The sequence below is a fragment of the Thunnus albacares genome, chromosome 3 (assembly GCF_914725855.1).
Source record: "Thunnus albacares chromosome 3, fThuAlb1.1, whole genome shotgun sequence".
Taxonomy (NCBI): domain Eukaryota; kingdom Metazoa; phylum Chordata; class Actinopteri; order Scombriformes; family Scombridae; genus Thunnus; species Thunnus albacares.
The window spans coordinates 6,374,431-6,397,959 of NC_058108.1; the positions used below are offsets into that span (position 1 = coordinate 6,374,431).

General features: G+C 40.4%; 1 protein-coding gene across 2 annotated transcripts in view; it reads right to left on the reverse strand.

Annotated features, from left to right (window-relative positions):
* adcy9 (adenylate cyclase 9) overlaps nt 1-23,529 on the reverse strand; it is a 37,446-nt gene that overhangs the window by 7,724 nt on the left and 6,193 nt on the right. For both annotated transcript variants that reach the window (XM_044345978.1, XM_044345977.1), the window contains exons 2-7: nt 6,984-7,183; nt 6,761-6,868; nt 6,269-6,543; nt 5,721-5,823; nt 4,104-4,321; nt 2,733-2,892 (exon numbers count right to left, since the gene is read on the reverse strand). In XM_044345978.1, the coding sequence (XP_044201913.1) occupies nt 2,733-2,892; nt 4,104-4,321; nt 5,721-5,823; nt 6,269-6,543; nt 6,761-6,868; nt 6,984-7,183 (1,064 nt within the window). The remainder of the gene's footprint in view (nt 1-2,732; nt 2,893-4,103; nt 4,322-5,720; nt 5,824-6,268; nt 6,544-6,760; nt 6,869-6,983; nt 7,184-23,529) is intronic.

A 23,529-nucleotide genomic window follows, 5' to 3' on the forward strand; every position in this document is an offset into this window, starting at 1 on the left:
ACAAACACATAAAATTACTTTCCACTGCAGACTTCTCTGAATGTAACCTTTGGCAGCCTTTGGCAGCTATATCATGTTCACCTTTTCCTACAATATCTTTAGCCTCTAATAAAATTTTAAAACACCTTCTGGAAATTCGATGAGTTCTAGTTGTCAATTCAGGGAACATCTCCCTGCAAACCATGATGTTTCTGCATTTCTCAATGACTTTTCCTCTGTGCTTCACTAGCTAGTGGTGCTAACAATATCACACAATGTTACTGTAACAACTAGCTTTGTTACAAGCAAGGCACATGTAGTTTTCAAATTACTTTTACTTTTATTTTCAGGCTTTGAGTCTCAAGTTTTGATTCCACTTTCATTTTAGTTACTTATGAGTATATTTACACTTTTAGTTTTTGTTTCCATTTAAGTTTCAGTTTTTTTTTCTTTTGTATCATCAGAAGGATTTTTTGAGAGGGATTAAAGATGATTGAAATGTGGATGTTTTATGAAGACTGTGTTCTTCTTAAGGCGCACAGCTGATCATAAACTCTGAGGAACCAACTTCAAAGTAGTTTTAGTTTAGTTTTACTAAATGTATCAGTCAGTTTCTAGGAATACTTAATTTTTCCATATTTTAACTTAAACTATTCAAACTTGAGATTAACCAGAAATATTATGGATGAAATACTGAATTGAATGAAATATTATATTATGGAGCAGAAGCAGCCGTAAAAAGCAGTAGTGACAAAATAAATGTTCATCATCTAATCATCTAGTAAAATCAGTACTGAGCTAAATTTTAGTGAATTATTTTATATTTTATGTTGTTGTTCAGGGCCTTCGTGGTCTTAGTGGTCATGTCTTGACTTGACTTGAATGTTTTTAACCTTGGCCACTGTGGTTTAGCATCATAGAATCAACAACCCAGGATAACATAATACTAGCGTTAAAAGACATGTTTCATCTTAGTTTTTGACTAACTCTCATTCTGATTATGATTTCATTGTACCATATGTTTTTACCAACAGCTTTACTTTTGTGTTCAGTTTTGTTACTGATTCTAACACTAGTTACACTGAAGATAAATATCTTTAATTAGTGCTTTCTTGCCCACTTTTGCAATGCCTTTTCTTAGTGTGCAGTTTATCTGTTATCCAACATTTGGAAGTGAAATCCAATCTAAACCAACTGTGGAATAAAGACCACACTCCCTTGCAAAATATAATCTTCATAAAACAAATGCAGGGGAAAAAAATTTAAGGTCACGAATGGGAGGAAATACCTTAATTCTGAGATATATGTGATGTAAAACGTTAATTTGGGCTCTCAAACATATGCATGGATCAAGCAAACGCACATGCAGACAGCAGTAGTCATTTGGGGACATTCGTAGGTTATTAATGATTACATTGACAGGATAACATCTTTTCCCCTCTCACTCCTACACATGTCCTCCCTCGCTCCCAGTCATGTCCCCTTCTAAGCACTGTTATTGGGTCTTAATATCTTCAAAGGCATTAAAGTCCAGAAAACTGCATATCTAATTAACAACTCTCCCTGAGACTACCGCTTTGATCTTCAAGCCCCGAAGAGATGGAGAGAGTGGAGGGGAGACACAGAGGGGAGACGGGTGGGGGAGAAATTGGGTGTTGAAAATCCTTGAAAAACAAGATATCAAAACACCGCACACATCTTGCGAGCAGCCGTTGGCTCAGTGCTGGAGGGGGAGAGTCAAACTTTTACAGAGCTAGATGTGGCCTTGACTCAAAACAGCACAAAAGCGCTGCAAAGTATAGCCGCTCTCAATCTTCTCACATACAGAATTCAGAAAAGAAGAAATGTCAACATTTCTGGTGCCAAGGTCCACAGGCGAAGCCTCCTGAAGCCTCCTAGCTGTTTTCCTTCTACAGTTCCTATCAGTACTAATGCCAGCTAACAGCTCTGCTGGTCTCTGAGGATCTCTGGCTTCAGACCACCATGAGCAAAGTTTCAACCCGCCCAACTCTTCTCTGCTTACTTTGGCTTAGAGATATCAATGATGGCAAACCATTATAGCTTGGAAATCACAAGTCCTACCACTACCACAGTTGGCACAAGTTCCCATAACAGGAGAGGTAGCGTAGTTGTACCGAAAGTGGCAGCAGAAGTTAAATCAGTCGCAGTACTACTACTGGTGGTGTGTCTTTAACTGATCACCAGCCAAAAAAAGCCCCCAAATGATTCAATTTGTGGTGTGTTTGATATTTTTAGGAAGCAGGAATGATGAGACCCAGAGCACATGGTTATAGTAGGAGCTTTTGACTTTGATGAAAACAGGCTTTATGTCCAAATGTTAGTTGCTGTACCTTATTAAAAGACTCCTATTACAATTATAACAGATGTCTCATCACTCATCAGATCCTGCCTTGGTTGTCCTGTCTGTTGAGGTGCCAGTTTCAGCTGATGCAGAGATTCCTTCATTCATTTGATATTTTTATTCAAAAATTAAAATATTACTATAATTATTGATAATTCTCCTAATTGACTAATCTATTGTTTGACTAATTGTTTCAGGACTGCATAAGACACCAAACCAGTCATCAACCAAGCTGCAGTCAGTGTGATATGAAGGCTAATTGTCCAGAGGAGGATTTCTAGACAGTGATGCCCACTTACAGCACAATCTTTCCCTTGTATTCATTCACCCACACAGTGCTTTCCAGCCTTAACCCCCCCCCCCCCCCCAACCACCCAACACCCAGGTTTACCTGGAGAGGCAGGTGAACGCTGACGGTGAGGTGGGACAAGACAGAGATGGCAGGGAGGGACACCAACACGGCCCCGATCACATGACGGGGGACCCAGCCAGAGACCACCAGGAGCAGGGAGCGGGTACAGTTCATTACCTCATCCAGGTAGAAGGCCATACTGCAGGAGAGGAGAGGAGAGGAGAGGAGAGGAGAGGAGATCAATATCATTCCATTCTTTAACTCATGATCTGAGTCAGACTGAGAATCAACAAAGGCTTAAAAATAAATATAATTCAAAAAATGAAAAGGCTTAAAAATAGAACATATACAGAAAACAGAGTAAAGAAAAACATATTTTCTTTCCACCTATTATTCTCACTCCACCCACAGTCCTCTTCCTACTCAGTCAGAGGAAAAAACTAAAGCAGACTCTTCATCAGTATTTAATTAAGACACATTATTAAAACACAACTACGCTGTCCAATTCCCAGCTAGAAGATGAAGATTTATTGCCCATTTACACATTGCACTAAGTGAAAATTAATTCACTTTGAAATACTCTCCACTGAAACGCATGCACACACATAGAAAAACACATCTTTAGCACTTACTGAATACTGGAAACTCCCAGCAGAAAGGGGATTTTTAGATTTGGAATGACACATCCAGGCAAATCATTCAGGTGCAATTTTTTTCATTGCAGGGTACAAAAGAGTGAGGTCTGCACACTGTTAAGCTAACAATAGATCATTTTATTCTCTTTTTTTTTGAGGCAACATTTCGATCTGTAAGAGCTTCCTCAGGCTTTGGTTTGGAACTATACCTGCTACCAGTATATCATTGTGCCAATTTCTGAGCCAATACTGGTCTTTCACAAAACTGGACATGAGCCAGTTGTATCTGACCAGGGAAATTAATCTATTGTGGTGAGGGAGCCAACCAACACATAAAATAATTTGTGTTGGTTTCAGTGGAGAGTTGTAATGCTACATGATGGTCTATCAGTGGTTTTGAATACTGTGCCACTGAGGCGCAAGAGATACAGGCTTTTATTCCCACTAAACACTACAGCAGCCAATTTGGAACAAACACTTGCATATTCTTGGGCTCTGATGGCACAGCACTAACAACAACCTAAATGACATTTTAGAGGCTTTTCTATCCTGCCAGGAAAAAATAAATCTGGGGAAAACATTGAGTCCTTGTCATTTTGTTACATAAAAACGGTCAAAGTTTGAGACAATGAGTATGTTATATAAATATGTTTTAATTGTCCTTAAAACCCATATTGGTCAAATCCCTTTTGATACCAAACATATGCGCCCACTCCCACATACACATCCTCAAACACTCAGTCCATCTGCATGTCATCTGCCTAAGGATCCTCACCGTATGGAGAGCACCAGGGAGGCCAGCTCCAACAGGCCAGCCAGGGGGGCCAGGGCCAGAGCAGCGGGAGCTGGAGGGCCCACGGTGGCCGGGCTCACCAGAGGTGGAAGGAAGCAGGCCAGGGTCAGGGCCAGGAAGACAAAACAGCTGAGTAGAACATCCAGGAAGGAGCTGAAGGTGGAGCTTGCAAAGGTCTGCACCTGGACCTCGTTTTTCACCTGAAGGGGAAGAGTGATGAAGCAGTAGCTGAATTTTCTCTGAAACCATCTCTGCACCTTACAATGCACATACATACATGTTTTACTATTATTTCTGTGCTTAGAGAGATAAATACAGTTTCTATAAAGGCTTAATTCTTTTTCTCATTTTGTTCACCTATAAAATATAGAATATTATGAATGTCCAATGCACTAAAAACAGAAAAAGCCAGGCATAAACAATCAATAAACCTCCAAAACATAATTCCGTTAAGCTTGTTTGAAAGGTATGCAGTGATTATCAAGTTTAATACAGTAAACTGATGAAAGGTGGGTGTATAAAACGTCTAAAAATGAAACAAAAAACTAAAATAGGGCAAATAATGTTGTTTACAAGTAAATAGAACTTATATACCTATTTATATTTTAAATGCCTCTATGTTTATGCACACATAAACAAAAAACTAGTGTGCTTTGTAAAATTTAACTGAATGTAATTTCAAATTATTGTATAACATATTTTTTAGAATACATGAATTATTGTGTGCATTACAAAATACCTATCTTAAAAGTGTAATACATACATATATATATATATATATATATATATATATATATAGACCTAAAAATAAAACTGAAACCGAAATTAAAAACTAAAAACAAACAATTTACCAAATATAACCCAATATAGCAACAAAAATACAGAAGTAGACTAAGACAATTGTATCCACAGTTACAACTATTCTCTATCTACACTTGAATATAAATAAAAAGTGAAAAATGTATTAAAATAGAAACAAATTGAACATTTGAAATTATAATGATTCTGATGTAAATGATATCAGGAGTTTTAACTTTGCAGTTTAGCCAGAAAGTCACAACCACATAAAATACACAAAAAAATTGGCAATGTCTCCATATTGTAGAGATTTTTGCATGAGATGAACTGAGAGGCTGAGTGTTGGGAGTTTTTTCTAGCTCTGTAGTAACACTGGTGTAACAGCAGGGGGCTGCAAGGCTGTGAGGTCAATGCAGGCCAACTGGAACTAGTCCTGGGTGTGTGAGTGCGCTGCCACTAATGTGGCATAAAATTTGGGAAACGGGGAATACAAGGAAAAAGTTGTGGCAACCCCTCCCCCCAAATTCACTCACATACATTCGTACATGCACGCACAGACAGACACACACGCAAAGACACAAAGCACACTGTCCAGAACCCCTAGATGTATTATAACAATGGTGTCTGTCTGTAATCCATGACTGTCAATCCACAATTCCCTTGGGATATATTTTTCACACGTGAGACTTGTTCTTTGATAAATCTCCTCACAAGGTTAGGAAAATTAGGTGGCTAATCAAAAGTAATTAGAATGTTCTTGAAGGTATGAAGGAGTGTGTGTGTGTGTGTGTGTGTGTGTACCTCCTCCTTGTAGCTGCTGCGATAGGCTTTTTCCAAAGGTCTCTCTAGGAAGTTGAGGCTGATCTTGTTGATGGGTGGCTTGAAGAAGTAGTCCTTCATCAGACTAGGAAGCACAGAGATTTTTATTTTTAGATTCTGTCACCTCAACAATTAAAGTTGTCAAGTAATCATATAAAAATGGAGTATGGTAGACTGCTGCAGCCTCTTTGTTAAGTGTTTGCATGTTTGCCTCTGTGTTCTTATACTGTATGTTCCCTGCCACACTCCGGAGAGAGTGAGCGTGAATGTATCTGTCTAACAATATGTGTTGCCTCTGTTGCAGACTGGCAACGCTTCACCCACTGCATGCTGGGATACCCCCCAGCTCTACAACCTTGAACATGATAAGGAGCTTATAATTGATCAGTGGATACTAGTAGTAAAGTGTATATAATTCATATAACTGGTGTTGAACTGTTCTTTTAGTCTATCAAAATGTGTACAAAACTGTACTGTCTACTTGAGTGGAATCATCAGTTCATGAATTCCACCTTTAACACCGTACTCACCTGTCCTCCCTGATAACATCCACAAAGTGGGCGTCACTCTTTTCTCTGAAACTTTTGGCACGCAGCTGCATAAGGGCGGAGTGGTCCATGCCCGTACCCGCTGCTCCTGTGCCACCAGCCATGCCTAGACTGGTGCCGGTCCCTGTGCTAGTGCTAGTTTTCTTCTCTTTCTCCTGGAGCATGTCGCACAGGGAGCTCTGGCTTGCTCGCACTGGGTCCTCCAGTGGTGGGCTCAGAAGACCGTTGGCTGCCCTGGGGCTGTGACCTGGGATGAACTGGAGGTGGAGGAGAAGGTGAAGGGGGCAAAGAGGAAAAAGAGAGACCAGATTCAGAAGATGGAGGAGAAGTAGAGGAAGAGCAAAGAGAAAAGACACAAAAATGGAGGGAGGGACACAGGACATGATTATTGAGTAGCTTAAATTCATCATGCTTAAAAGGAGTGGTTGACAAATACATTGGTACTGTTACTGTGCACACTTGTGAGTGTTGTACCTTGGCACTGCTAGTCTTGTGCTCTTCCTGGCAGCCATTGAGCACAGCCACCTCATCACCCAGCTCTGCCCCGGAAGACAGGACCACACTACGGGGCATACAGGGAGGCTGGAGAGAGAAACGAACAGCCGAAAGAGTGGTTGAAAAATAAAAACACATCACACAGAAGCAGTTTGAGATACAACATCACATTACAGAGTGAATAGCAGGAGGATTGACTTACCCCACTCCTGTCTGGTGGTTGGTGGGGCAGCAAGGGCTCAGCAGCCTGCGCTCCCCCAGGGATGAGGTCTGGGGTGTGGGGCTGAGGACAGGAGGCCAGGCTGATCCCAACAAAATCTCCATCTGGCAGTCCCAGCTGAGAACAGCCACACTGTACGTCGTGCTCCCACTTCCTCCCTGAGATAAGGTAGGTTTTCAGCCCTGAGGAGAGGCACAAACAGAAAAGCCCTTCTGTTTAGAACTTCATGAGCACAACCTTCATAATAATCTTCATAATATTCTTGGTTTGACTCAAGAGTGGCAGGAAAAACAGAAAAAAACTGCACCACACAGGAATATTAAGTGATTATAATTTTGATAACTGATTAATTATTGAAGTCAATTACCAATTACAAATGCCAAACAATTGCTGGTTATAGCTTCAAAGATGCTAAAAAAATGTTGTTGTTGTGGATCAGATTAAATCCCACAAAAAAACTTTGGGCTCTGATAAGTTTGAGTGATGTGCATTTGTGATTTTTTGATATTTTGTGAAATTCCAACTTTTAAAACACTGGTTAGTTGCAGACATACTCTCATCAACCAATCACAAGCTACTCTTTGTTGATACACACACACTAACAAGCAGGTAGTAATGCAATACTGGGTGTTTCACCAACTATGTTTGCACATCAGCCCAGAGCGCTGGCCATGTTCACACTGCTGTGGGGCCAACAAGGAAATACACAAACAGTGGATTAGAGTGGTGGCCCACAGCCAGCCGCTATCAGCCTGTTCAAACACACAGTAACCTGGCTAGCCAGCCTCTTTGTTCAAAGAGCTAAAGGTGCTGAACTTATTAGTATGGTGATGACTGGAGGAGTAAGTGTATGCTGATCTTGTCCAGGAGTCTTTATGGGCTCTCTGCCTCAAACTAATTGCTGATGTTACATTTCATTGTTATCCACAATATTTACTCTAAGAGGAGCCCCTCATTTGGCATCCCTGCTCCATGGACATGAGTCATGGAGTTGTACCAATAGCACAAACTGAAGCCAATTTTCAACTCTTCATCTGTGTTTTTGCGGCAACCGTGCTGCAGCCCTTTCCTGCATTAGAGCTGATAGAGCATTAGAGTCAGCTGAAGGCCTCCTGTAGTGATATACTGCATTACCCTACACTATTAATGTATGCTTAGCTCAGCTTTGTCAGTGTTACTTTTTTTATTGGATTATCACTGTTTGAAATTTATATTATAGAAACTTATGTTATAGAAGACAGTCACAGCTGAAGGCCTAATTGTGTAAAATGCAGCTTTCATTCAGTTCCATTTTATGAACAATAGTTTGAATGCAAGCTACGTGCCCTGGATATATTTTCTGTTTAGTCTGGAGATGATTTGGAGTAGTGGAGCTCCAGGAGCTGGGCAAAACGTATTTAAAAATATATGAATATAAAAAGACAAATTAAATACAAAGACCAAATAAGCGAAACCGACTTTAAAAAGTCGATGCTGCCTCTTTCTCACACAAGAATATTTCACTTTTGAGCTATGTTCCCTTTGATGAGTGACATGAAGAATTGCTTTTAAGTAAATAGAACAAGTCTTTTTTGCCAGAGTAGCTTAAATCTCACCCCTGTTGCAATGGACAATCAATTGATCTCCTAAGGAGGCAAAACAGAATAATTAATAATCTACAGGAAAAACTATTGAATGTTCCCAAAATGTAAGGAAGGATCCACTCAGTGAAACTCTTCATGACCCGACTACATCTCAGGCCACCCAATATGTAGGGTTTTTATCAACAGAGACGGAGAAAATATGTGATGATGTGTCAGCATGTCTAAGTGTGAGCAATGAGCTCCGGACTCACACGTGAAAGTACGTACGTCAGTCTGATGCTGAGTGAGTGTGTTCATTAATCAGTTTGTGTACTACAATATATTTGCAACATTTTTAGTGAATCAAACACTCACCCACCCACAAACACACACACACACACACACACACACACACACACAGCCCATTCACTCATGCTGGTCTGTCTTTCCTCTCACTGGATGCATCTACAGTTTTAATCATCTTTCATCTCTTTGCTGAAGCCTTGTACAGGTTACTCCTGTTCTCCTACTCTCACCATCGTTTACAGCTGATATCTCATTTCCTTTCTGTAACAGTTTTATCATGTCTCTCTGCCGATGTCTGTCATCACATTAAGGTTATACAGCTAAAACACATGCTAGCTTTTATCTTAAACGTACAACAAATCATGAGTTTTATAGATTTCTTTATCTTTGTTACTTATTTTCAAATCCAGTGAACACATGAAGTATGACTGCCTTAAGAAATGATCATGGTATGATTGTCTCATTAATACTTTGCCACAATCTGCAAACATAAAAATATACTCCAGTGGTTATTTGGCCACAGTGGAAACAATGGGTATGGCTGAGTTTCACCACAGCTTTTTGTCCTGCTTCCCTGTCTGCATAAATAAAATTTGTTATGAATGTGTAACTAACATTGAACTTATCATGGGAGTCTGGAAGCACTGTGTGTCTTGTTGGCCCTGGGACACTGTAGACTTGGCAGATGTCCTCAGCCTTTAGGCCAACAGCAACCCTAACTTAGGGTTTGAGTCCTTTGTCAAATAGGTGACAAAAGCCATTCATGAGACACACACACACGCACACATCCACTCTCATAAAAAGTTCTTAGCCGCCTATTAGCTCTTGGGCAAAAGTTGTGTTCTCTGTCAGATTCTTAATGGATGTTAACAGGGGCCTTGCGTACGACAAGTGAAGCATACAGCTCTGTGAACTGCCTCACGATGGCTTGTCTGTCTCTTTCTATTTGCTTTTGATCTCCAGTTTCAGTCCATCTGTGTCTGAGAATGATATGACACTCTCACTGACTCTCACACACAGACTGACACGCACACAGTGAGCAGGTCATTAGATGGGGACAAGAGGTCAATGGGCAAGTGAATGTGGGCTGATATTCCTCTTTTGTATTGCTATCACTTCCTCTTCAGTGTGCTGAATTTGCCCTTTGAGAAGTCATCTTTCTTTCAGAAGAAAAGATTAAACCCAGCCACGTTCCTGTCTGCCTAAAAAACTGTCATGTAAATTCAACACATGACTCAGGACTTAAACTAAGCTTAAGCAAACCTGGCATTGGCCCTCACAGGAGAAACCAGCATAAACACTGTTTTAATGCGCAGGCTCACCGGGGGCTCAAGCCCTGGGCCCAACGACGTATGTGTACGCTTTTTTGTCCGTTTGTGGTGTCTGGATTTAGAGCGAAGCGAGACATGACCTTGTGTTTAGTATCTCTGCTGCTCCTGTCGTATTTTCACTTTTAGTTTTCCTCTTTTTTTAATCTTTTGGTTTTCCCTTTCTGTTTCCAAGAAGTTAGATTAACCCTCTGAACTTCAGATAGTAGCAGTTACTGTTATTCAGAGTTTTTGTCAGTGTGTGACACAGGAGCGGGAAGTTAAAACAGCTAGCGGAGGTTAGCATGCCGACCAGTGTTTCAGTTTAACCAGTGACCATGTTATCTGGTGACTTTCAGGGGAATGTGTCATGGTTGTCGTGATGGCAGCTGTTAAAAACACGAACAGAACATGTAGATGTCAAGCCCCCAGGAAGTCACATGATGCTATTGTGCCCAAAAAGACTTTTTCCCATAGACTTACATTGTGAAAGAGACGTCTGTAAATCAACAGATACATTTTTTTTGAGCATTACAACCCCCACAAAATGACTCGTTTCACTATCAGAATTTGATCCATTCAGTCTGATAACATTTCAGAACTCTAGAGGAGCCTCACTATTGAATCGTTTTAAGTTAAGTTAGCTGTAGTGCTAAGCCAGCAGTTAGGTGTCTCGGCCGGCAGAAGTCTCTGGTGAGCATGCTCCATGGGCCCATTGGTATATATTCGTCTGGTCCTTTTTGTATTATGTAAATTAAAATGATGTCACCAACAGGGAAAATATACTGTATTAATTGTATTAACCCCAGATTCTTGGGACTCTTTTAATTATAATTTTTACTTAAAATCTGTGTACCAGATGTGCGTTAGAATATAAAAACTCTGGAATAACATTTTCTAATTGCAAAAGTTGATTATATGTGTGTAGCGTATACAGCCTGCAGACTTGGTTGTAGAACAGTTACCAACAGAGACTTATGCCTGTATTAATTTGATAACAATGGTGTCTGACTAGGTCCATAATTTGGATCAGCGAAGAAATCTCCTAAATAGAACAAATATGTATATATCAATTCAAAACATCAAAGGATCCTCAAAAATTTAACAAACCAAAATCTAGTGTTAGATGACAGGTTATGTCGAGTTATATCATAGTCTTCATCTGCACAGCCATCACCTTCTAGTGACAGTGAATAATTTAAAAGACTCTCTAACATCTATTAAAGTTTTACATAAAAAACACTTTGCAAATACTGCATATATATAGTTGTGTTCACTTCCAGGTTGGTGTTTGCTGAGATCAACAGAAGAACCTAAAACGATTTAATGTCTCAAATGTAAAAATGTTACTCAGTCAGTTATTCAACTTTCATGTCAGTAACGGCTTGGAAAGTATTCTGAATAGATACATAGAGGCCGGCGACGAGGAGACACTTATCCTCCGTCTTGCTCCCAAGTGCATGCGCCTGCATAAAATGCTGACGATTTAAAGACACAGACACGGAGGAGATAACGAAAGTGGAGTAAATGGCGGAGAGATGGCGAGGGGGAGGACGACACCGAGAGTACTTTGAAGGTCACTGAGTTTAACATGCCTCGCATAACCCACATTCCTTGTCTACTTCCATTTCAGCTTCCTAACTTTATCAACAGACTCCTCTAAACTCTAAAACAGGCCTTGAATTGTGAGGGCATTTCAAAACTTGACATAATAGACACTGAAAAATTGTAGTTTTCCGACAGTCAAGTGCACACTAGGTTAATGTGTGAGTGTTAACTACATTCTAGATAAAGTTAAGTACCACGTGCGCGGTATCTTCTGTGCAGCTCTCTGGCATTACTAGCATTTTTGCAGCCAAACTCATGGAAACACACTGTAGAGCTTTCTTACGTGTGTGTTTAACTGTGTGTGTGTTTGTGTATTGATCTTCTCCAGGCTCTGTAAAGGCCGCACTCTGTGAAAGAAACTGACACCGGCACTCTAAAGTCTCAGTGCAGCTCAATGCTTTTTATTGATTTATTCAGACCAGCTGGCTGGAGCAGGGAAGGTTCAGCTAAGGACAGCTACTACTACTACTACAATACACGCAGACACACACACACAGATAAAAATGCCCATTCTGTATATACTGTACGTACACCTAGACATGTACACACAAGAGTTCTGGAAGACCTGGGAACGAAGCACAACCAAAACTGGTTTACAGTCCAGCTTGATGTCAGGTCATAACTTAATTACTATATGGTCACCAGACTGTGCAAACTTTTGATTTTGAGTCTGATAATGTGAGAAACACATGGAAATTACTGACTTCAGTTTGGCTTCATCTTCTTAAGAGTTTGTGCCTGTTGCATGCTTGCCATTTAATTTTTCCAGAGTTAGCATGCCCCAAAGAATTTAATTATAGACTTTTTATACTTTTACACTCTTAACATGCATTGCTGCCACAAAAAACACCAACGTTCCATGTCCAAATTACAGGAAGGCTCCTGTAATGCTGACATCTATAAAACTACTGAAGATTTGAATATACAGAACCGGTTTAGAGCCAATTCATTTTTAATGAGATGTTGTTTCAACTGGTTCACAGCCAGATTAGGTAACAGATGCTTACACTGAGTGGGAAAACAGTGCATTGAGTGTTATATTATTATTCTGACGTTGGATCCATTCAAGTCAAATTTCTTTAGGGTCATAAAATTCACATAATTTTCACACTCATAAAACCCTTCAATAATCCCTCACGTCCTGTGTGAAACCATCATTATGTCAACTCATGTATTCACACATTTCCTTTAAATTGTCACCAGTGTGTGTTTGTATCATTTACAGTAACTTATAGTACAATAAAAATGTGTTTCCATTGTTATTGTCTATTAACTTATTTGCTTTTGGGTGCACAAATATGGCCAGAAAATAGAAACATATGCACAATATTGAACGCAAAAACCTCTGCAACAAACACAACCTTAATATGTCTAGCACATACACCCCCCCCCCCCCACCCATAGAGGTCATAACCCTTTACACACAAGACTCCCTTTCCAAAAAATATGCAGTATCTGCCTGTTTCATATTGAATGGATGATACATCCTAACACACACACACACACACACACACACAGATACACACATTTGTCATTTCCTGCATGTATGACTCATCCGAGGAAGTGCTTTGCCTTTGCCCCTCATATCCTTATATATTAGAAAACTCCCCCAACGTGCTTATACACACATAGCCACACCACACGCACAGTCATCTTCACAGGACAAAATGTGAACACTTGAAAGAATGAATAAATGAATAAACAGAAGGATGAATGGAGAGGAAGCATAGCTATGCCGTCACATTCCACATATACACCCGAAGACCATAAACACTGCGGACGAACACATCAGAAACACACACTCCTGAACACATTGCACTTGTGCTGAAATTAACGCTAAACGAAATGATCGACAGAACGTTAATCTTTATGAACTGTTTTGATAATTGATTACCATAAAAATGTAAATGTGATCATTCTGTTGCTTTTCTCTACTTCACATTGTAAAATTAATGTTTTTGGGGTTGGCATCGGACAAAACTGTCAATTTGACACATGACCTGCTGCAAGACAATAATGCTCAATAATAAAGTCAAACATGAATTAACACACCCACACACCCACACACACACACACACAGATCCTGCTCAGCAATCCTCCTGTGAGCGTCTGAGTAAATGTTTTAGACTGAAACTGACATTTCAGACAATCCCCAGAGGGCCATCCCAATCTGGACTCTGCACTTCCTGACACATGACCTTTAACCTTATGGCGGCTTCCAACCCCATGATCAAAACCATCCCCAGTGACCCAAAGGTCGCCGGCTCGCCTCTGGTCCCACACAGAGAAAAGCGAACATGTGTGTGAATATAAGGGACAAAGAAAGACACTACACAAAAAAATTATGCAACAAAGCAACTTAAGTCAACCTCGAAACTGAAGCAGCGTGGACAAATTCAGGCAGGTAGCGACTGAACATCCCCCTTTCTCTCTTTGAGCTTCACCTAACTTTTTTCTCTCATTCTTCACTTTCATCTTGCTGCTTGGAACAGTCAGAAAATAAACAACTCTGGCACTAAAAATAGACTTCAACTTGTTTTCCCTTTTCGCAGACTTGGCCTTCCAACTGTCCAACTTTACTCAACTATCACTCTAACCTTCACCTTCAACTTTTTCTCTTTTGTCTTGCCAAACCTTACATCTCTCACCACCTCACGCTACTTATCTTTATATCTAGCCACTCTGTCTTGGCTGTACTCTCGTTTTTCAGCTGTCTTCCTTTCACTTAAACTTTCTCCCACTGGTCTCTATTTTTTTTTCTATCCCCCTCCCTTTCCTACCCTCCAGTTTTCTCCCTGGTCGGTGGCGGGTCTTGAGAACAGGCCTCGTGCAATAGCAGATGCCTCCATATTTGGACACGCTGATGGAACCGAGGGATGAGGCTCTCACACGGTCCTCCTTCAAATGCCGTCTCATTCCTCCCTCCCATCCATCCATCCCTCCTCCCTTCCCTCTTTTGTGCCATCATTTTAGTCCAGGGAGTTCCTCACTCTCTCTCCCTCTCTTTCCTTTTTCTCCTTTATCTCTTTTTTGCAAATCATCCTACACAGATTTAACAAAGCATCTATGGGCAGCCTGGTGGATCAGTGGGCATGTGGACCTTTGTCAGAGCATCTCCAGTAGGAAAAGGTATCAAGAACTGGTTCTAACTGGAACCAGTTCCAGATAAACAATACTGCTTACTAATTTATATCAAAGTAAAGGTGTTTTTTTTTTTTACTTCATGCATATTTTTTCTTACATGAAGATTCAACAACAGGTTGATAAGCACAGCTGGAATTTGGAATCAATAAACTCTAAATGATACCCAAACCTTAGTCACTGCGCTCTCTCTTCCACTAACATCTGTCTAATGAAGGCAAAATGCTTACCTCCTTTTTACCATCTCACTGTTTATTAATGACTCTTCCTTCAGTGGAACCTACAAGTGTGTGAGTATGTGTGTGTGTGACATATAGTGCAGTGGGTTGACGGGAACAGTGACGCACTCCGACTGTCACTGCGTCACTCTGATAAACACACACGCACACAGCTGTTAAAAGGCATTTTAGTGTCTCTCTTCAAAGGGGCTCTCAGTTTCTCTCAGGGAGGCCTGTCGCTCAGCAGCAGAGGACAGTCCTTGAGCAAGAAATGACCAACCTTGGTCCCGCTGCAAAGAGGACACTGATGACGACTGGCACATCACTGTGTTTCATGCATGTGCACACATTTTGGCCACAAATGAACTCTAAACACACTGGCAGGTTAACTGTAAATGATATTAAAATATGCACATGCAGCAGGGTGACGGGAAATACAGTAAACATCCAGCCAGGTATCATTATTAGATGATAATTTTAAGAAAACACCAATTTATGGTTTCCCTTTATGGGTTTATCTTCATATAACATATGACGCAAACATGCACTAAATTTGCATGCTCTCATTTGAGTCATACAGTCATTGCATGGGGTGATTCACTCTAGATTCACAATGCCCTCGTCATCCACACACATACATACACACACACACACACACACACACACACCTCCCCCACTGCCCTGAGCCAGACTGTGGGAAATCCTTGGGAAAGGGTCATGACCAGAAAATATGCATCTTCTTTTTCTCTCTTTCCCTCCTTCTTTTCTTCTTCCCTCTGTTATCACACAGCTCTGTCTTTCCACAGACCACCAGGGAACAGTGCTTTACAAGCTGTTCATGGTAAGGCTTGACCGATGCAGGTTTTTGAAGGCCATTACTTACATTTTTAGACAGATATCTCAGGTATTTTGTGGTGATGTCATGCATCTGAAAATATGTCAATTTGTATGCTATAGACATTATTCATATGCAGTGTTTTATCAGCTCATTTAAGTAGAAAACACCTGAAATGAAAAATGTTTGCAAAAGTTCTATTGTCATTTTTGTAAACATGAGTTTGAAAACAATTTTTTAGCAACCTAAAACACATATTCAAGCTGTGAAAAAGGTTTTTTTTTCAAGTCTCACCATTTTACATTAAAATCTGGGATAAATCCATTTAAGTAGAAGCAGATATGCTATTATATCCCCTGAAAGTAGTTTCAATAGACAAGCATACAGTGCTACTGAATATATACTGAATGAAAAAACTTCACATCTTTCATCTGAGGCCATAAGACATTCTGGGAGACAGACAATATCACTGAGTGGGCAGGTAAAGGGAAAGAAGGTACACCTAGCAAGTAAAGCTGAATTTATAGTTTATAGCATCAAGGGGTTATGGTGTAGCTACAGAGCCTACACACGTATCCATCAGAGGCTACACCATAGGTTACCTTGATGTGAGCCTTCTAAAAAAATGTAATGACACAGATGGCTACACAGACACTGTAAGAACTGTATTTTGGGCTGCTTGTGTTTTCCTCTACAAGTTTCCCATGGCAGTAGAGATCGTTGAGAGTGAAGACAACATTAAGAAAAAAGAAGAAACACTCATTTATCTTCTCCTTTTCAGTAACACAGCCAGCAAAGACATCTTCACGGCGGAACTTCTGCTTACCATAATCACTTCTCTAAATCACTGCAAGAGAACAAGGACAGGGACAATATCTGTGCCAAAAATTACACCTCTACCTAACATCTTGTCTTGAAATGAGCCAGCAAAGATTTGAGCAAAGTAATTCATCTGAAAGTGTCTTTGTTTGTCTGGCTTTCTCTGCTTATACCTTGAAATATCGTCTTTGTGAAATCTCCTTGCCCAAACCTTACTTCTCCCCACACAAGCGATAAAATCTCTTTCTCTTTATCTCTCTCGTAGGCAGCTCAGCTATATAAACCCGTGCAAAGGAAGCTCATGGATTTTTTAACAGGCTTGAGGCCGCGCTCCATATCCATTATTCAGAACTGCCGTTTAACACAGCACCACTCCAGCATACTGTAGTTGGTGCACACACACACACACACACACTTGCCAGTAGAATTAGTAGGTAAATGGAAGATATTAATATGGAAAACATGTGGCCTGAATGTGGGCAAACCCAAAATGAAAATTAACAGAAAGACATTGACACACACACACCCAGGCACACACAAATCCTTGACCCCTGCCATTCTGACAGTCATACATTCTGTATGAGCTGGTCAATTAGTAACAGTATGACAGGTGTGTCAGCTAGGCCTTTGTCCCCGGGAAGTGAATTATCTGGGCTATCTAGCTTTTGATGGCCAGCAACCTGCTTGACAAGGCAGAGTTCAATGTTTCCACCATTTTCTCAAAGTGACAGCATTGCAAAAGACTAAAAAACACACATCGGGATGTTATGGTGGTCTGGAGGTATTAGATGTGTACTACATAACCGCAGTCCCTCTGGTCTGAATCTGTCTAGGGACCTTTGTTGCATGTCAACTCCCCTGCCTATCTCTCCTACATTTCCTTTCTGCCTCTATACTATAGCTGTGATATAAAAAGTGAATACAAAAGAAAGCCACACTGATAAACTGTCATTGTATTTAATGTTCATGCAAGCTGGCTTTATAAATATCTACTTAATGCTGCCTATTTTATGTTACACATTCCCCTGCTAGGGCCAAAACCACTAGGATTGTAGCTGGGAAGAAACTGCAAGTCACACTGTGTGTCATAAAACAACAAATGAAACCAGATAGTGAGTGCATCCACCTCTAACATCCCAGTAATTCATTACATGGTTTTATCTGGCTGTGGTGCAGGCTATGAGATAATATTTCAGTGTCTGCTAAATACTGCATAGGTAAACATACACATGTAAAGACAATGCCTCGCTGAATGAATGACAACTCAGATACAAACATAAGTATGTGCAACCTTTAGCCTCTATCACGTACACACACACACACACACACACACACACACACACACACACACACACACACAGAAAACGCTAGAGGGACTGGATAGACCTGTCACAAAGATAAAATAACACTTTGAGTAGGTGACTCATCTGTTTGGGATTCAGCTAATTACAGAAATGAATTCAGACATCTACCAAAAATAGTAAGGTGTATTTCATGCATTGCAAACTGCCGGGAAGGACTAGTCAAAGATTAAGCGTGTGTGTGTGTGTGCGTGTGTGTGTGTGTGCGAGTTTGTGTGTGTGTGTGTGTGTGTGTGTGTGTGTACTACACATCTGTAATCAGGCTAGGACAGGGTTGGGCACGCTTATCAACACTGAACACACACACAAACACATTTGACTCAACGCATTCTTGAGCAACAGGAATGACAAACTTCTAGTTAAATATGTGGGGTGGGTGAATAGTAGAGGCTCGATTAGACGACAGTGTGGGAGAGAAAATGAATGAGTGTTACTACAGATCTATTAAGAGAGGGAGCTGCAGTGAAAGACAGAGTGTTTTAAGTGTCTATTAGGACAGAGTGTGACAGACACAGAGGACAATAGAGGGTGACTGGGTTTCTATTAGGAGAAAGAGAAGAAGGAAGACTGGCCTCTCCTTATACCATCCCCTTTCTCTCCTTCTCTGGAGCACACACACACTGAACAATGAACAATAATGTGTCCAAAGTGTTTTGATAGTGATATGTTAGCACCATCAAGTCACATTAAGGATGAGGGTTGCATGAGAAAGTGAGTGATAAAACATGAACCACGGTCCTCTTTAATTGCAACTCACCACTCCTTCCATAGAGATGACTGACACACCTATAGGGGAGAGACCTGTGTATGATCCCATGTCAAAAAACTCAGCCTGGAACACTAAAATACCCACTGTACCTACAAATATATACTGTGCATAACTACCTACTATATATATAAAGTAATGTGTCATTTTTTTTACCATTTAATATTTATCTCAGCACTCCTCGCACTCTTCACTTCTTTGCACTATTTGTATCCTGTTTACAGTCCACGGAAACGGTTTCACCTGTATCTAGTCATTCCTTGTGTATATTTCTGAAGATTGTTGTGTTTTTATTCTGTACATTGAGAGCCACTAAACCGGAGTAAAATTCCTTGCATGCGTAAACACACTTGGCCAATAAAGATGATTCTGATTCTGAAAAGTCACTTTTTATTTTTCATTTCAAGCTGCTTCACCAGTAAATTCCTGCTTGGTTTCTGTCTCTCCTCTACTTTCACATGTTCAGCTCTACTGCTACTGGAGAGCATTTTTCTTTTTATTCTGTCATCATACACGCCAACAGCCAGACGCAGACAGACGCACACAGACACGCTTGTAAGACCACCTAGTCAAGCGATAACAGTTGACCTTTGAACCTTGTAGTGACTGCGTTGCTGAGGACCAATCAGATACAGGTAGCGGGGATGAAAAAACACCATGTTGGGTCACAGGCCTCAGGGCAACTGTCTCCTCTCAACTTTACACACATCATTGCTTTCACACAAATGCACATATAACAGACACATGGGGCAGGAGACATGTGCTGTACGCATACAAAGAAAAAGAGGACATGTTTAGCTAACGTACCCTAAGTTTTCTGACCTCTGGTAGCATTATGGAGCAGTTTTTGTATGAGCGTGTATGCGTGTGCAAAAGGACACACATGGATACATGTGTGCACAATGCAGTGAATAACTCAGAGGGCATCTTTAAGGTACAGGCGGAGGGCATTGCAAATTCAGAAGAGAGAGAGAAAGAGAGAAAGATATGCATACACATAGTTTACTGTGTAAAGACAACACTAAAATAGTTTCCTGGCTCTATCTTCACCTCTCAGTGGTAAATCCCACTGTGTATATATGTGTGACTCTTTCTAACTCACAAAGACTTTTAGCCGTTTTCACATTAGGTCTGACTGATTCAGACATTTGCATTCACACATAGAGTTTCTCTGGATAATGTCTGGAAAATCTCAGGGTTGCAGTGCATGTGCAAAAGGGGCTTTAGTTTATGTCCTGGATGTCTTGTCTTTATTCTAAAACATACCTTTAATTGATTAATAAATTTAAAGTAAGAACGTGGAACCAGTTAGTATTTAGCATGTTTGTTGAATATGATTAAATTAACAAAAATTGTTATCGAAGAATTTTCTTTTGATCAGATGATCCACAAACTGCTTCAGAATATATGGACGAGGCCTTTTCCGCAGGAGATCCTTTAACTTGTTAAAGCAGAGGTGTCACTGATAACATTAACAAGGGCTCCGCTCTATTCCGGTTTCCCAGAAAGCCATGACAGTGTGACAGTAAGCTATCATGCATAATACCAGGATCCTGAAACTGACGCAGCCAAATGGAATTCAATCATCATTAATTTTATTATTTACACCTGTTATACTGTGAACCTTCCCCTATAGAGCCTGAATAAAACAAACTCATGAATGTATTTTCATGAAATTTGGCTCTTAGGGTCAGTGAACTACACACATTTTTCACTGCAAAATGATTCAGCTAGCCAGCGAGAGCTGAGAAATAACAATATCTATGAAGGTGTTTGGAAAGAAAGATACCTCACTATGAGATTGTTAAAATTGTACCTTTACAAGAAAACAATAGATGAAGCCAAATAAAGAAATGGAATAGCAAAGCTCATGACCCACTGGGGCTGGCCTGGTTATGGTTAAGGCTCTGCCGTTTGCTGCTGCATATTTAGGTGACACGTTTGATTTAGCACAGACTAACCAGCCGGAGGGCATGGACTTCCCACTGCAACAGACTGTATGGGAAGGATGGGTTTGTTTGTACACACATACACACACACACGGGTGCATATGTGCACAGACACACAAAAAGAAAAAGACATATGCAGGCACATTATTTATATGTGCAAACACATCAAGATGCACACACACACACACAGTCAGTACTTCCAAATGCACACAGATTGAAACTGACAAGTTGCCACCTTATGGTACCATGAGAATAGTTGGAGGTCCAAACCTTGAGTCTGCAGATGCACATCATGCTGCTATACCGCACTGTAAACTAAAAGAACAGGCACACACAACAAACACACACAAACATGCCTGAGAAACCTCATTTCCCCAAGCAACAACACTCAACAAAGGAAGCCTAAAAAGGCATTAACACAGCAGATACGGGCAGGATATAATGACCAGCTAAACAAAAACCCAGCACAGAAAACTGCATTCCTCACCACCTGCAGTGAAATACGAGTGTGTTTGTGTGTTTGAAAACAGAAAGACACATGGCAGGAGTGGATTGGAAAGGACGGAGGAGATACGAGCAGTTGAGCAGGGGAACTGGGAGCAACCGATGACATTGAGTGACATTCAGGTACGAGCCAAAGCAAGAAAAATGGAGGATGTAAAAATCATAGGCGCTCCGTGAAATAAATGGGGAAAGGAAGTGTGAAAGTGAAAGCTGAAAGTGGTATTCAACAGGGTCAGAAATTCTGTGCATAGAATAGAGTTAGTCACCGACACAAATTGATGAAACGCATGTTTAACAGTTTCAAAATGACCCAATGAGTCACTCCTTGTATATCTGGAGACTTTTAAGACCCTTTTAGTGAAAATATTCAATCAGATGTGCTATTTTGATTTCACAAAGCTCTGCAAGATGTAATCATTTAATCAAATTGTGCACAGGTCCATGTTTGAAAGCAAGATTAAGGCACTGTAAGCTCAGTTATATTTCCCCCCACAAATTTCAAATTGTTATTTTACCTTTTACCATGAAGTTCCCTTACAAAAACTGCATTATATAATATACTAATTCACTAGACTTGCACACTTTTCACAAGTTTGCACAGTACAGGATTTAACTAATTGAAATCTCTAGTCGTCAAGTACTGGAAAGCATGGACTCATCCTGTCATCTTTCAGTAAAAGCAGATTTTACATGAAATACATAAGCAGATGTATGAAAACTGGCAGTTAGTATACTTGACAAGATGTACGGTTCCATATACTGTAAAATGTGCAGTGTTAGGAGGTTTGTTGCCACCTCATCATCCCTCGGTATCCCATTAGTTAACTGAGATAAAGTCAATTTCTGATGTAACTGCTAACAAACTACTGTATCTTACCAACTGGCTGCAGTCATAGTTTTTTTGTAAATGAGAGCAGTGATGGGTGTTTAGGGACTAACAGATAGAGAATGGTTGAAAGCACATCATCTGAGGCGAATCATTCGGCCTGCTGGGGGATCTATAGCAAAACCTTGACTAAAGACAGACAGGCAACACTAAAGCAGCGTTACACAACAGACCACATGTACAGGCGTGGGTGACAGGTGAGAGACTGAGGCAATGAATGCAATGACACAACGAGGATGAGGAAAAGCAGAGGAAGAGACGTGGGACGTGAAATGGGAGGAGATGGAGAAAGATGGGGGGGAGGACAGAGAGACAGAGGAGCTGGCAGGCAGATGGAAAAGGGGAGTTAAAGAAATACAATGAATTATTCTGTTATTAATACTTCGGCTTAAAAGATGCTGTGAAGAATGAACTAATGTAGAAAGATGCAGAGGTGTCAGACACAGCAAATCATATACAGGGAATTAATATCTACAGTATAACTTGTTTTAAACCAATTAATTGACAATTAATGGAAAGAAACAGAATGATAAACAACGGAGAAGAGGGTTAGCTTGATGGTTATGTGGGAGAGTATTCATCAGTAAGGGTCATGAAAGAAAATTACATATACAGTAGGTGAGAAATGACACTAGGGGCCAAGGTGATACAAATGAGAAGAGTTAATATCCTCAAAAAGTACACTATAAATTGAGAAAGATGCCCATATGGCAACACTTGATTACAAACATTTACAAACTGCAAAGCGAGTGAATTTTTTTCTCACAGAGAAAAATGTCTTAAAACACAAGGTATTCTGGCGGTGTGATGAATCCCTGGAAAACGGATCAATTTAAGATGAGCAAACTGACATCTTTAACACCTACAAAAAGTGATTTGTCCATTGATTTCTCCCCGCCTCTCATTTCTCTCCCTGTGTCCCTGCACTCAGTATGTGATTCTTACAATTTATTTTTGTCACCAAGATGTGGTATGTTGATTCCTCTAAAAATGAAACTATGTCTGTTCCTCAAAAAAAAAAAAAAAACTGTGTCAAGCCCTCTTTCTCTCTGCCACAGAGACAAACTGTTAAGGTCATCTCTTTCTCTGAGCAGGAAACTGTGGGTCTCTGTTTCAATGGGAAACTAGATGCCATTCAGCCCCTTTTCTCTCCCTCAACAAAAGCTGCATGTCAATATCTCACTCTGTCACTGTTTGCCAGTCTGGAAATAGAGAGTGATGGCGGCACCATTTAGAGCCAAGTGTGAATACACTCTGACATAAGGT